Source organism: Ovis canadensis, chromosome X (genome assembly GCF_042477335.2).
Source record: "Ovis canadensis isolate MfBH-ARS-UI-01 breed Bighorn chromosome X, ARS-UI_OviCan_v2, whole genome shotgun sequence".
NCBI classification, from domain to species: Eukaryota; Metazoa; Chordata; class Mammalia; order Artiodactyla; family Bovidae; genus Ovis; species Ovis canadensis.
This window is the reverse complement of record NC_091727.1, coordinates 130,728,902-130,745,024: the sequence shown is the minus strand read 5'-3', so window position 1 is coordinate 130,745,024 and position 16,123 is coordinate 130,728,902. Positions and strand designations below refer to the sequence as shown.

At 35.5% G+C, this 16,123-nt stretch overlaps 1 protein-coding gene across 2 annotated transcripts in view; it reads left to right on the top strand.

The window, feature by feature from the left end:
* The window catches only part of TBC1D8B (TBC1 domain family member 8B), a 74,855-nt gene that overhangs the window by 47,713 nt on the left and 11,019 nt on the right, over positions 1-16,123 (top strand). For both annotated transcript variants that reach the window (XM_070290980.1, XM_070290981.1), the window contains exons 11-14: positions 7,843-7,960; positions 9,002-9,287; positions 10,175-10,304; positions 10,842-10,940. In XM_070290980.1, the coding sequence (XP_070147081.1) occupies positions 7,843-7,960; positions 9,002-9,287; positions 10,175-10,304; positions 10,842-10,940 (633 nt within the window). The remainder of the gene's footprint in view (positions 1-7,842; positions 7,961-9,001; positions 9,288-10,174; positions 10,305-10,841; positions 10,941-16,123) is intronic.

Sequence of the window (16,123 nt, the reverse complement as noted above, 5' to 3'; positions counted from 1 at the left end):
TGGATCATCTAAATGATAAGTATTTAGCCTGTTTTAGAAGGCAATGGCAAGCCACTCCAGTACTCTTGCCTAGAAAATCTCATGGACTGAGGAGCTTGGTAGGCTGCAGTCCATGGGGTCGCTACTAGTCAGACACAACTAAGCGACTTCACTTTCACTCATTGGAGAAGGAAATGGCAACCCACTCCAGTATTCTTGCCTGGAGAGTCCCAAGGTCGGGGGAGCCTGGTGGGCTGCTGTCTCTGGGGTCGCACAGAGTCGGACACGACTGAAGCGACTTAGCAGCAGGGTCTCTGAAAGGTAAAAAAGAAGCATAATGCTTCTTTTCTCAAAGAGCTTACACTCACAAAGCCTGAGATATTATCTGTATGCAGTAGTTTAGAGGCAGCTTCAAAGTAGGCATTACTCAATTTTTTACTTCTAAAAAATGAAAGCAAAGTTAGAAACTTGGAGGGCCAGAGGAAAGTTACTGAGTTAGGTAACACTATGAGCACTATCATTCAGGTGAAAATAAGTCGGCCATGGAGTTCAGACTGACTAGGTTCATGCTGGACTCAAGAAGTAAGTAAGTTTGTGTGAAGCAAGATCGTGGTGAATCTTTTAAGTTTGGGGAAAGTTTGAATTTAATATGGTAAGCAGGTTTTATCGCTTGTTATCAAAAACCCAGGTGAACAATACTGACTCATTATGGCTGGCTGACTGGCTTTATCCCTTCTTTATCATCTTAAATTTTGTTTGTTATTGTTGAGTTGTAATGATTCTTTATATATTTTAGATACTAATCCTTTATCAAATACAGTAGTTGCAATTTTTTCTTCTATTCCATGAATTGTCTTTTCATTTTCTTAGTGGTACCCTTTGAAGCACAAAAGTTTTAATATTTATTTTTATGTTTTCCTTTTGTTGTGTGTGCTTTTGATGTCATATCTAAGAAGCCATTGCCTAAGCCAAGGTTAAAAAGATTTATTCCTATGTTTTCTTCTAAGGGTTTTATAGTTTTAATGCTTAAATTTCGGTTTCTGGACGCTTTTGTGTTAATTTTCATGTGTAGTGTATGAAAAAGGTTCAGCTTCATTCTTTTACTTGTGAATAGCCAGTTGTCCCAGTGTCATTTGTTGAAAAAAACCAATCTTTTACTCACTGAATTGCTTTGACACCCTGCTGAAAATCAATTGACTATAAATGTTAGGGCTTACTTCTTGACTCAAAATTCTGTTCTATTATGTTTCTGTTCTTATGCCAATATCACACTGTCTTTTTTACTGCAGCTTTGTAGTAAGTTTTGAAATTGGGAAATTTGAGTCCTTTAACTATTTTTCCAAAAATTATTTTGGCTTTTTTAGATCTCTTGCATTTCCATACAAATTTTAGTATCTGTTTGATAATTTCTGGAGAAAGCAAGAAAAAGCCTGGTCTTCTAATCCATGAACACAGGATTTTTTTCTTTTTCCATTTAATTCTTTTTTAGATTTTATTCAAGGTTGTTTTGTAGTTTCCTATGTGGAAAGCTCTAGATTCTTACTTCCTTTGTTAATTTTATTTCTAACTTTTTTATCTTTTTGACATTACAATAAATGGAATTTTTTTCTTGATTTTATTTTTGGATTGCTCATTTGCTACTATATAGAAATACAGTTGATTTTTATGTATATTGATTTTGTATCCTGTAATCTTGCTGAGCTTATTAGTTCTAGTGGAGTGTTTTTTTTTTTTTTTCTTTTGTGGATTCCTTACTTAGGATTTTCTGTAGACAAGATCATGGAATCTGAATAGTGAATATTTTTACTTCTTCCATTCCAACCTGGATGTCTTTTTCCCCTCTTTTTTTTTGCCTGGTTGACTTGGCTATAACCTTCAGGTACAGTGTTGAAGAAAAGTGGTGAGAATGCATATTCCTTTCTTGTTATTTATCTTAAAAGGAAGCAATCAATCTTGCATCATTAAGTAGATGTTAGATGTGGGCGTTTTATAGATTCTGTTTATCATGTTGTGGAAGTTCCCTTATATTCCTAGTTCATTAAGTCTCTTTATCATGAAAGGGTAGTGGATTTTAAGTAATTTTCTCTGTCTGTTGAGATAATCATGTGACTTTTCCCCTTTATTTTAGTAATATCATTGTTGACCTGAAACAAATAGACCACCAGATATTTCTTCAGCAAAGATGGATTTATTTAGAATGAGCAGAAAATTGGCAGTTTGGTGTCTACAACCATGGTGAGCCATAGGCAAGTCCCCTCATGGCAAGGGGAGGAGAAAACTTTTATAGAGAAGAAAAGGAAGTTGGAAGGGCTATAGTAAACTAAGAGTCCATAGCTTTGCATTGGCCTTGCCAGGAAAGAAAACTCTTATTCCTGTTAGTCTCTGCTGTAGTTGCAGGGCATGAGAGCACCCCCTGCTGGTCTCCAAACTCTTTAAGTGAAGTTTCCATTTGTTAATTTTTTACATCATGTATTACTTTTGTTGTCATATTTCACCACACTTGTATTGCCAGGATAAATCTTACTGCATCATTATGTGTAATCCTTTTTTATAGGCTATTGTGTTCAATTTTCTAGTATTTTGTTGGAGATTTTTGCATTTATATTCATAAAATGTATTGATAATAATTTTCTTGTGATGTCTTTGTCTGGTTTTAGTGTCAGGGTGTGTCAGGGTGTCAAAAGAATTGTGCTTCCCAGGTGGCGGCTAGTGGTAAAGAACCAACCTGCCAATGCAGGGGACATAAGAGATGGCAGGTTTGATCCCAGGGTCAGGAAGATCCCCTGGAGAAAAGATTGGCAACCCACTCCAAAATTCTTGCCTGGAGAATGGCCGTGGACAGAGGAACCTGACAGGCTGTAGTCCATCGGGTTGCAAAGAGTCAAACATGACTGAAGTGACTTAGCACGCATGTACGCACGTCAAAGAATGAGCTTGGTAATGTTTCTTGCCCTCCCATTTGGTATTAATTCTTCTTTAAATTGTGATAGAATTGGCCAATGAAACTATCTGTTCCTAGAGTTTTTTTTGTAGAAAGTTTTTTAAATTATTATTAGTTCAATATCTTTACTTATAATAAGTGTTGTCAGATTTTTCTGTTTCTTCTTAAGTTGGTCTTGGTTTTTCTAGGACATTGTCCATTTTATCTAGGTTGTCTAATTTGTTAGCAGAGTTATTCCTTGTATTCCCTTAATAATCCTTTTTATTTCTGTTAACATTGGTAGTAATGTTCTCTATTTCTTGATTTTAATTTGAGTCAGTCTCTCTTTCTATTTTTTGTCCTTTTGGTTAGGTTACCTAAAGGTGTTTCAGGTTTTTAAATCTTTCTAAAGAACCAGCTTTTGATTTTGTTGAGTTTTCCATATTTTTTTCTATTCTCTATCACTTCCTGTTTGTGCAGAGCCTCAAGATTAGCCAGAGATAAGAGCTTAGGGCTTTTTCTGTTCTTTCCTGAATGTGCCTACAACTCTGGGCAGGCAAAAAGCCATATCATGCACTTGGCCTTCTAGATTCCAGGAATAAATTAGAGCTTTCCAAAGCCCCCCATGGATGTCTCATTCTGCAGCTTTTCATTTTCACCCCTTATTAGCCTGTTGTTTGGCCCAGTTGTTATCCATTACCTCAGGAAGCCACATGTTCAACAACTGCTTCTGATTGTTTAAAGGAAAGGCTCTTTGCCTTGGGTAAGCTCTGTGTTGGGTCAAATAAAGACAGCCTTGTGAGTGCAGTTTTCTAGGGAATGACCAAATAGGTCATATAATGACAGTTCACTGGGAATGTGATGTTGGAGGCACTTCAGCCCCATTCTGTTTCCTCCCATGGCTGCTAGGTGCTGCTTTTCACCATGATTCCTGAGTGTTGGTTTTTCAGGCTTCTGTGAAGCTCAGGAGGGGTGGGACTTGGACAATTTAAAATGCCACAGGGTTCACTGTTTTTACTGAGATTCAGCCATTTTATTAACTAATGCTTCCTGACTTGCTGTAAGCTTTTGGTGAACTTTCAAAGTTCTGAAAAATTGATTTTGATGATTTTTGCTTGTGTTCTTATTGCTTTTACTGAGGAAAGCTTTTTTCAGAGGGCCTTACTCTGCCATTTTCACTTATGCTGCTCCCATTATGGCTTCTTGAACAGGAAAGTGATGGAGTGAAAACTGAACTTGAAATCAGATATTACTCCAGATCTGACAAAGATTGATATACTTAATATACAAATCTATAAGAAAAGTATTGAGTTATAAAAATGAGCAATGGACATGAAAAGATTAGTCACAGAAAGAAAATATAGATAATAAAGTTTAAAAAAGAAGGCTCAACCTCAAAGAAAGTCAAATTCAAACCATGACATACTATTTTCACTATCAAATCAGCAAAGACAATTATAATTGTCACAGTTCTTAGTATTGGCAAAGGCACTGGGAAGTAAACATTCAAATACTATAAGTCAGGAATATAAATTGGTACAGTCTTTCTGGAATACAATTGGCAGTAATATCAAGTCATTTAAAAGTATTAATTGACCAAATAATTTAATTTCTATGTATCTTTACTGAGAAAATAGTAAACCACTTGGATGAAGATTTACATACAGAGATATTCATTAACAGTGTTATATATAATACTGAAATGCTAAAATCAGCCTAGATGTCCAATAATAGTAGAATAGCTAAATCATTTATAGTATATTACACTTATTAGATTTTTTACAGTCATTAAAATACTATTTTAGAAGAGCTATTTGATGATTTGATGGCATGGAAAATGTATAATATAATGTTAAGTGAAAAAAAACAAACTTTAATATAGTTTGGTCTAAATTTTAGAAGGGGAAAAAGTAAAATAAAAACAAAAAGAAAAAAAAGTACATCAACTCATTAACAGTGGTGATCTCTGGCTAGGTAAGATGCAAGAGGTTTGATTTTCTTCACACCTTTCCATTCTTTCCAGATTCTATACATTATATTACCTTTATAAAAGGGGCTATGACCAAATGTTATACAAAAGTAATGATCTGACATTAGTATGGAAGATAGGTTAGAAGAAGGAGAAATTTAGGGAGAATGGAGAGGTTGAAGCAAATCTAAAAGACATTTTAGGAATTCCCTGGTTGTCCAGTGGTTAGGGCTCTGCAGTCTCACTGCAGGGGGCACAGGTTCAATACCTGATGGGGGAAGTAAGATCCCACATGCTGTGCAGTACAGCCAGAAAAATAAATACATAAAAATAAAAGACTTCTTATAAGAAGAAACTCTAGGATGTGAAGACAAATTGGATGTGGTAGATAAAGGGTTTCTAGCATGATCAAATTAAGGTAGCATAGAAAATGCTATTTAATAGAAGAAATAAAATTTAGTTTTAGACACAATAGAGAATGACATTTAAGGGATGTTACCCTGTGGGTAGATGAAAATACAGATGAGGTTTGTTTTTCCAATCTTAATATGTCCTCAGTTCAGTTCAGTTCAGTTGCTCAGTCATGTCCAACTCTTAGCAGCCCCATGAATTGCAACACACCAGGCCTCCCTGTCCATCACCAACTCCTAGAGTTTACTCAAACTCATGTCCATTGAGTCAGTGATGCCATCCAACCATCTCATCCTCTGTTGTGCCCTTCTCCTGCCTTCAATCTTTCCTAGCATCAGGGTCTTTTCAAATGAGTCAGTTCTTCGCATCAGGTAGCCAAAGTATTGGAGTTTCGGCTTCAACATCAGCCCTTCCAATGAATATTCAGGACTGATTTCCTTTAGGATGAACTGGTTGGATCTCCTTGCAGTCCAAGGGACACTCAAGAGTCTTATCCTACTTATATGCAGAGTTCAAAAGCATCAATACTTCAACCCTCAGCATTCTTTATAGTCCAACTCTCACATCCATACATGACTACTGGAAAAACCATAGCCTTGACTAGATGGACCTTTGTTGGCAAAGTAATGTCTCTGCTTTTTAATATGCTGTCTAGGTTGGTCATAACTTTTCTCCCAAGGAGTAAGCATCTTTTAATTTCATGGCTGCAGTCACCATCTGCAGTGATTTTGGAGCCCAAGAAAATAGTCTGTCACTGTTTCCATTGCTTCCCCATCTATTTGCCATAAAGTGATGGGACCAGATGCCATGATCTTTGTTTTTTGAATGTTGAGTTTTAAGCCAACTTTTTCACTTTTCTCTTTCATTTTCATCAAGAGGCTCTTTAGTTCTTCACTTTCTGCCATAAGGGTGGTATCATCTGCATATCTGAGGTTATTGATATTTCTCCCAGCAATCTTGATTCCAGCTTGTGCTTCATCCAGCCCAGTGTTTCTCATGATGTACTCTGCATATAAGTTAAATAAACAGGGTGACAATATACAGCCTTGACGTACTCCTTTTCCTGTTTGGAACCAGTCTGTTGTTCCATGTCCAGTTCTAACTGTTGCTTCCTGACCTGCATACAGATTTCTCAAGAGGCAGGTCAGGTGAAGAATTTTGAAGAATTTACTTGAAAAATGTTCCACAGTTTGTTGTAATCCACATAGTCAGAGGCTTTAGCATAGTCAATAAAGCAGAAGTAGATGTTTTTCTGAAATTCCCTTCCCTTTTCTATGATCCAATGGATAGTGCAATTTGATCTCTGGTTCTTCTGCTTTTGCTAAATCCAGCTTGAACATCTAGAAGTTCACGGTTCATACACTGTTGAAGCCTGGCTTGGAGAATTTTGAGCATTACTTTGCTAGCATGTGAGATGAGTGCAATTGTGCTATAGTTTGAGCATTCTTTGGCATTGTCTTTCTTTGGGATTGGAATGAAAACTGACCTTTTCCAGTCCTGTGGCCACTGCTGAGTTTTCCAAATTTGCTGGCATATTGAATGCAGCACTTTCACAGCATCATCTTCTAGGATTTGAAATAGCTCAACTGGAATTCCATCATCTCCATTAGCTTTGTTTGTAATGATGCTTCCTAAGGCCCACTTGACTTCGCATTCCAGGATGTCTGATTCTAGGTGAGTGATCTTTTTTGTATAGTTCTTCTGTGTATTCTTGCCACCTCTTCTTAATATCTTCTTGCTTCTGTTAGGTCCATACCATTTCTGTCCTTTATTGTACCCATCTTTGCATGAAATATTCCCTTGGTATCTCTAATTTTCTTGAAGAGATCTCTAGCCTTTCCCATTCTATTGTTTTCCTCTATTTCTTTGCATTGGTCACTGAGGAAGGCTTTCTTATCTCTCCTTGCTATTCTTTGGAACTCTGCATTCAAATGGGTATATCTTTCCTTTTCTCCTTTGCTTTTTGTTTCTCTTCTTTTCACAGCTATTTGTAAGGCCTCCTCAGGCAACCATTTTGCTTTTTTGCATTTCTTTTTCTTGGGGATGGTCTTGATCCCTGTCTCCTGAACAATATCATGAATCTCCATCCATAGTTCTTCAGGCACTCTGTCTATCAGATCTAATCCCTTGAATCTATTTCTCACTTCCACTATAACTGTAAGGGATTTGATTTGGGTCATACCTGAATGGTCTAGTGGTTTTCCCTACTTTCTTCAATTTCAGTCTGAATTTGGCAATAATCTGAGAAAGTATGTAGTTTTTCAGACTTGTGATAATTTATACTTCTTACTCATTGAAATTAGTCTAAATTAGAGAGGTTTTACTTAACTGTGTTCTATGTTCATGATATTACTGTTTCATTTTCCTGTGTTTACCATGTAAAATAACTGATTATCAAATCATAGACTGACTTCAACTTGTTTCGCTTTGGACTGGCTCAGAGTTCTCATGTTTCCGTTATGATTACTCTCATAGTTGTTATTGCTGAAAACTACTATATTTGAAGAAGAGATGTAATTATTACCCAAGCAACATTTATGTTTTATTTTTCTATGAATTTTAGGCAATGAATATTTTGACTTCAGTGTTGCTTCTGTATGCAAAAGAGGAAGAGGCTTTTTGGCTTCTGGTTGCTGTATGTGAACGAATGTTACCTGATTATTTTAATCGTCGAATCATTGGTAAAAAAAGCACACACACATGTATACATATACAAACATATATTTCTTTTCTAAAGAATTTATAGGCCTCTTGTCTATCCAGTTACCTATCAAATGGAAGAACTGATCAATTAAGTTTTTGAAATACCACATTCACTGACATCCTCAAGAGAAGAGCTTTTTGCACTCGACATATGATTAGAAAGATTGCTTAATATATTGCTTTTTAAAAAGAAAGTACCTGGCCTGTTTCTTTATACAATCAAAGTTTTAAGTTTACTTGAACGAGATTTTAATCAGCTTAAAATCTCCACATTTTTATTAATTGTATAGATATATGAAAGCTTGGAAAGAAGGATCAAGTTCTTAGTTAATTATATAATATTTTCTTCAGTCATCAAATATTTATAGATCTGTCATCCCTTACTTTAAAACCGTAAGTGGTCTTTCCTTTGTACCTTCATAAGCCTTCTATTTGCTTCCCTTGTGACTCAAGTTGTAAAGAATCCGCCTGCAGTTCAGGAGACTGGGTTTCGATCCCTGGGATGGAAAGATCCCCTGGAGAATGGAAAGGCTACCCACTCCAGTATTTTGGCCTAGAGAATTCCATGGACTGTATAGTCCATGGGTCGCAAAGTCAAACACAACTGAGCAACTTTGACTAAGCCTTCTGTATCATGGCTAGGTCACTGATTATATTATCTTGTGTTATAGTTATTTGTATATTTATCTTAATTTCTATTAGAGATTAAACTCTCTGAGGATGAGAACATTTTAATTAATTGGTATATCTCTTATAGCACCTAGTACAGGTTTCTGGACATAATAAAGATTCTATAAGTAACTGTCAAATGAATATAAATTGAGTTTCTCAAGTGCTTCTGTATGCATGATACTGCTATCAGATAAAGAGTTGTGTGATATATAGAAAAGGCACTGAAGAAGTTTATAATTTAAGGAAGAGAAATGAGATAGATCAGCCTACTAATAGTAGTGGGAAGGTATTGAAAACAAGTCCTTTTGAAAGGTGTTCATTTTTAAATTTCTTTTTATGTTCTCCAGGTGCCTTGGTGGATCAGGCAGTCTTTGAAGAACTTATCAGAGATCACCTTCCCCAGCTGACTGAACATATGACTGATATGACATTCTTTTCCTCAATTTCTCTCTCATGGTTCCTCACACTTTTTATTAGTGTGCTACCTATTGAAAGTGCAGTGAATGTGGTGGACTGTTTCTTCTATGATGGAATAAAGGCCATTTTACAACTGGGATTGGCAATACTTGACTATAACTTAGACAAACTGCTGGCATGTAAAGATGATGCTGAAGCCGTGACAGCTTTAAATAGGTAATGCGAGAACCATAACATAGAAATCTGGAGAGCCCCTTAGAGATTATGTTGCTCAAGCCCTTCTTTTATAGGTGAAGAAACTGATCCCTAGAAACATTAAATAATTGGCCCAAAGTCACAAAGCTAGCTAGTTGAATGAAAAAGCTAGTCCTAAAGTCCACTCCTCTGTTTCCAAATAGAATATAACAAAAATCAGTTTGAAGGAAACTGCTAGGTTATATACACATTTACACTAATATTGTTGATTCAATATGCTGAGACTTTCATAGTCCCTGTTTGAGCTATAAAGTCTGTAAGAGTAATTTGAGGGGGGAAAGTTGGTTGATAATATTAAATATACAGTGGGGGAAATTGTTCTGGTTTTTTAGGTATTTTCAATTGCATAGGCTGAGCTTTATTTTCCTGGTGCCTTTTCTGTGAATTCTATTTTGTATTAAAGCACATATATGGATATGTGTGTGTGTATGTATACACTATGTATATGTTAAATGAATGAATATATGAATATTTGGGTAACTGTTGTAATGATGCATCAGATCCCATTTATGTACAGAATAAAGTATAAACACCTCACTCTGGCATTTAGAACTCTCAATGTTAAGGCTTCAATGTATCTTTCTTAAATTATTTCTCCTTACATGCTTCTACATGCCCTAAATTCCATCCTAGTAAGTCTACCTCTGAAGTCTTCATCACCATCCCATCTCTCACTCCCATGTCCTCCTAATTCCCAACTATCTTTAAATTCTACTTCTTCATCAAACTGTCCCTTGTCCTCTCAGTTGAAATTAACCTTTGACTAACTAGGGAGAAATTAGTTGTCATTTTCTCTGCATTTCTCTGCATACTTCTACTAATTCTGTATTATTGTCACTTTTGGATAGGTTCTTCAACAATGTCACTAATAAGGATAGCCCGCTGCCTTCAAGTGTGCAGCAGGGTTCAAATGTAAGTGATGAAAAAAGCAGTCATATTAGAGTGGATATTACAGATTTGATTAGAGAATCTAATGAGGTAAGTTTTTCTTATTCCATAAATATAATTAAATAGCATATTTAAAATGATAGATACTATAGCTATATCTCTAGAGTAGTATATTGAGAGTAAGATAATAATACAAGTAAAGTAGTAATTTAAAATCTGACTTTACTTTAAAAATGAGTTCTGTGAACTGTTCCTCAGTTATGTAGCTTCCTCTGCTTCAGTTTGCTTTTCATTAAATGAAATTACTCATATGATTTCACAAATAATGACCACTTTTAAATATTCATCACTATGTTTAAAGGTGAAAAATATTCTCTTCTTAGAGCCTAAGAATTTTACCAATGTTCTTGTACTTAGTCTAGGCCCATAGTAGATGGAATGCTCCCCTGTGAATATATAGAAAAACTGAAATGTGGGAGGTGGAAATTTGCATAATCACTGAACAAGTTGGGAAAATAACTAGAAATAGAACCAAAGCCTCTGTGAATTGAATCTGATGAAATTCAACTGTAAGAGAAGTGGGTATTTATTATGAATGAGTATCCACTGAAATCATATTTCTTACAGAAATATGGTAATATTTGCTATGAAAATATACACAGCATGCGCTGTCGAAACAGGTTGTATGTGATACAGACCCTAGAGGAAACGACAAAGCAGAATGTGGTAAGTATCCACCAAATGGGGGAAACCAATTGGAATAACATTTTTTTTTCCTCAACTTCTTTTAAAAAATTATCATTTCATGTGAAGAAAATAGAATAACTATACACTTGAGCTAGAATCTGGTCACAGCTTAGCTTACTGTAAATTTTTTGAGAGGAAATAAGTGATTTTCTTCTGGTTGAAACACATTGGTTTCTCCAACATGTTTTGTATTATTTGACCTTTAATATTGAATGCTATGATGCTGGCATTTAAGCATAACATATTTGTGATGTACTTTATCAAGAAGAACAGCTGACCTACATAATAGTCTAGGTTGCTAATATATATTATTATCCTTGGATACTCAAGATAAAGTATAAAAGGTATAAAACAATGTGTTTTAAGTACTCTTTTTTAACATTTGGATGACTACATTAGAAGCTGTTAATATTGATTCCTTCTAGTGAGTGGGATTAATAGATTGCTGGTTGAAAGAGGGAGCGTTTTACTTTGTTGAAAGAATTCTTCTGGAGTAGGACATGGCAACCCACTCCAGTATTCTTGCCTGGAAAATTCCATGGACAGAGGAGTCTGGCGGGTTACAGACCATGGGGTCACAAAGAGTTGGACATGGCTTAGCAACTGAATACGCACACACATGAATGAGAGGAGCCTGGTGGGCTACAGTCCATGAGATTGCAGGGAGTCAGTCATGCCTTAGCAACTGAACATGCACACATGCACATGAATCTTCTGTATTGTTCGAGCTTTTATCATGAGAATATATTGTTTTTGTAAACCTACTTGCTTAAAGGTTAAGTCATCAGATATATAAATCTGGGAAAATTAACATTTCTGAATACATACTCATTATGAATAATTCAAATGTAAAGAAATGTAAAAAAGTAGAACTTACCTACTCTAGGAGTAATCAGCATTTAAAATGATTTGGCATGTATCCTTCCAGATCTTTTTTCTAAATATCTATAGACATGCATGTCTATGTGTGTAAGGAAGGGGTGAGAGGGACAATATAGCTTTCTAAATGAGATCATACCATTTAGTTACATGTTCTGTAACTTACTTTTTTCACTCAGAAATATATCACAGTCATTGCATATCATTGTACAACTCACTTTTCTTACTGTGCTGAATAGTATACCACAGTATGGATATGCTATACTTGACTTAACTATTCCTTGTTGATATGCATGTAGTATGTATACCCTCCTTTCATTTTATTTTATTCTTTGCTCTTACAAGTAATACCTTATTTAAATCACATGGATTTGAACTGTGCAGATTCACCTACATGTGGATTTTTTTCAATGAACATGTACTTTGGTACTACAGGATCCATGCTTGGTTGAATCTGCAGATACGGAATCATGGATATGAAGGGCCAACTATAAAGTTATATGCAGATTTTTTAAAATTTATTCATTCTTGACTCTGCCAGGTCTTTGTTGCTGTGTGTGAGCTTTTTCTAGTTGTGGTGTGTGGGCTTTTCATTGCAGTGGCTTCTCTTGTGGAGCATGGGCTCTAGGGCTTTCAGGTTTTAGTAGTTGTGGCACATGGGCTAAGAAGTTGCAGTTACTGGGCTCTAGAGCACAGGCTAAGTAGTTGTGGCACATGGGCCTAGTTGTTCTGAACATGTGGGATCTCCCCGGATCAGGGATCAAACCTGTGTCTCCTGCATTGGCAGGTGTATTCCTTACCACCGAGCCACCTGGGAAGCTCTATGTGCAGATTTTTGACTGTGTGGAAGGTCAGCACCCTTAACCCCCATGTTGTTCAAGGGTCAACTGTATTTCTAATCTTACACATTTGTAAATATATTTCTATAAGGTGGATTCTTAGAAGTGGCAGCTGGGTCAAAGGGTGTGCCCATTTAAAAATTGACAAATCCTGCTAAGTTGTCTTCTAAAGGATTTGTATCAAATTATAATCCCACTGACAGTATGTAAAAATGCCCTTTTCCCCACATTCCCACTAGTGTTACTTACTAAAAAATGTTAGTGGTGTTAATTCTTTGTCAGTTATATTTGTGGCTAATATTTCCCCCCAATCTTGTTTCTTTAATTTTTTATGATGTATTTCAGGGTGTGTAAGTTTCAAAATTTTATGTAGTCAAATCTTTTTCTTCTTACATATTGTGTGGGTTTCATGTCAAACTTAGCAAGGCCTTCCCCATATAAAATTATATAATTTATAAACACAGTTTCTCATACTAGCTTTTAATACTGGTATTGCTTTTTTTTTAAACATTTAGATCTTTAATACACCTAAAATATATATTTTGTTAATAGTGTGATACAGGATTCTAATAGTATTTTTTCCAGCTGAAATAATCGATTTTTTGAATACCATTTATTAAATAGTCCATCCTTTCTATACTCTGCCTTTTTCATATGCTAAATACTTATATACATACATGGATTTATTTCTGGAGTTTCTTTTTTTCCCTATAACACCACGCTGCTAATTATTGTGGCTTTATAATCCATTTTGAAATCTGGTAGTGTGCTTAGTCACTCAGTCATGTTTGACTCTTTGTGGCCCCACGGACTGTAGACCCCAGGCTCCTCTGCCCATGGAATTTTGCAGGCAAGAATACTGGAGTGGGTTGCCATTTCCTATTCCAGGGGATCTTCTTGACCCAGGGATAGAACTTGTGTCTCTTGCATCTCCTACATTGGCAGGCAGATTCTTCTCCAGTGAGCTACCAGGGAAGTCCTTTTTAAAATCCATTTGAATTACGTCTTTTTAAATGTCCTTTAGTATAAAATTTTATTGTTTTCATCATATAGATCTTACACATATATTGTTGGGTTTGTCTCCTGTGTAGTTTACGGTTTTGTTACTAATATGAATGAGATCTTTTTTTCCTTTATATTTTCTAATTCATTTATTATCTTATATATAAAACCTATTGATTGGTACATGTTGCTTTTTTAATGACTGTGTTACTGACTCTCACTAATTCTGATTTTTTTCAGTTGAATTTCTGAATAGTCAGGCATATCTTTTCTAGGCTTAAGAGTTTTGACCCTTCCTAATATGTATACCTCTTTTAGATTTTTATTTGTATTATTGTAGTGGGTAGAATCTTCAGAGAAGTATTAAATAATAACAGTAGAAGCAAGCTTCCTTGTCTCATTCTGGAATTTAATAGAAGTGCTTCTACTATTTTATTAAGATGATGTTTGCTGTTAATTTTTGAAGGACTCTTTTTAATCAAATTTAGTAGTTTCATTTAATTTCTAGGTTAAGAGATTTGGGACATTTTAAAAAATCAATATTGAGTGTTAACTTTGATCAAATAATTTTTCTATTTCTTGAGATTATATATTTTTCTACATTAATAATATAGTAAAGTACATTAAAGAATTCCTAGATTGAACTTCTGTTTAATTCTTGAGATGAATCCTATTTGTTCGTGTTGTGTTATTCTTTTAATATTCTGCTTTGATAGTTTTCCTGAATAGTTTAGCTAGGCTCTTTACATATGTTAAAGTGACATTGACTTACAGTGTGTGTGTGCTAACTTTATTTTTTCATATCAGAATTGTACTCTTGTCATAGAATGGAGTTTTGAACTAATCATATTTTTCTATGTGCTGGGATAGTTTAAACCACATAGAAATTACCTGAAAGTTTGAGATGAACCTGTAAAACCATCTGGATCTGCTGCCTTTGGTGGGCACTTGATTACTTTTTCAGTTCTGTCTATTCAGAACTTGTTCTTCCTGAGTTAATTTCAGTCATTTATATTTTTATAGAGATTACCCATTTCATCTAGACTTTCAGATATGTTTTACAGCTTGTGGAATTCATTGAACAGATAATTAATGTTACTTTCTATATGCTAGACACAATAATTTATATGTCTATATTTATAGTATTCTTTTACTTCTCAATGATATTTATTCATGATTTCTTTTATCAAACCTGCCAGATATTTATTTTACTTTTTTGGTTTAACAAACTGTTTTATTTATGAAGTATACTTTTTTTTTTAAATTTACTCCTGTTTCATTAATTCTAGCCTTTATCTTTACCCTTGCTTTAAAATGTCTTAAATACCAAAATCATTGTACCATAAGTGCTTATTCTTCCTGGAGTAGAATGATATTGCATATTTTCTGAGATTATTCATTCTTGGGTTACGTTTTTTTGACACAGAGAGGGAATGTACATCTCCCAGTGCCTTTGAAGTCTTTAATGACAACCCCACAGGGTGACTTGACAAATTGCCTATGTAGTAAGACAGGAATATATGGAAAAAGACATAGAATACTGTGGCTTATATTTCAGTTAATTCAGTTCAGTTGCGTCCGACTCTTTGCGACCCCATGAACTGCAGCACGCCATGCCTCCCTGTCCATCACCAACTCCTGGAGTTTACTCAGACTCATGTCCATTGAGTCAGTGATGCCATCTAACCAGCTCATCCTCTGTTGTCCCCTTCTCTTGCCATCAATCTTTCCCAACATCAGGGTCTTTTCAAACGAGTCAGCTCTTCACATCAGGTGGCCAAAATATTGGAGTTTTGGCTTCAATATCAGTCCTTCCAATGAACACCCAGGACTGATTTCCTTTAGGATGGACTGGTTGGATCTCCTTGCAGTCCAAGGAACTCTCAAGAGTCCTCTCCAATACCACAGTTCAAAAGCATCAATTCTTTGGTGCTCAGCTTTCTTTATAGTCCAACTCTCACATCCATACATGACTACTGGAAAAAGCATAGCTTTAACTAGATGGACCTTTGTTGGCAAAGTAATGTCTTTACGTTTTAATATGCTGTCTAGGTTGGTCATAACTTTCCTTCCAAGGAGTAAGCGTCTTTTAATTTCATGGCTGCAGTCACCATCTGCCGGGATTTTGGAGCCCAGAAAAATAAAGTCAGCCACTGTTTCCCCATCTATTTCCCATGAAGTGATGGGACCGGATGCCATGATCTTAATTTTCTGAATGTTGAGCTTTAGGCCAACTTTTTCACTCTCCTCTTTCACTTTCATCAAGAGGCTCTTTAGTTCCTCTTCACTTTCTGCCATTAGGGTGATGTCATCTGCATGTCTGAGGTTACTGATATTTCTCCTGGCAAACTTGATTCCAGCTTGTGCTTCCTCTAGCCCAGCGTTTCTCATGATGTACTCTGCATATAAGTTAAATAAGCAGGATGACAATATACAGCCTTG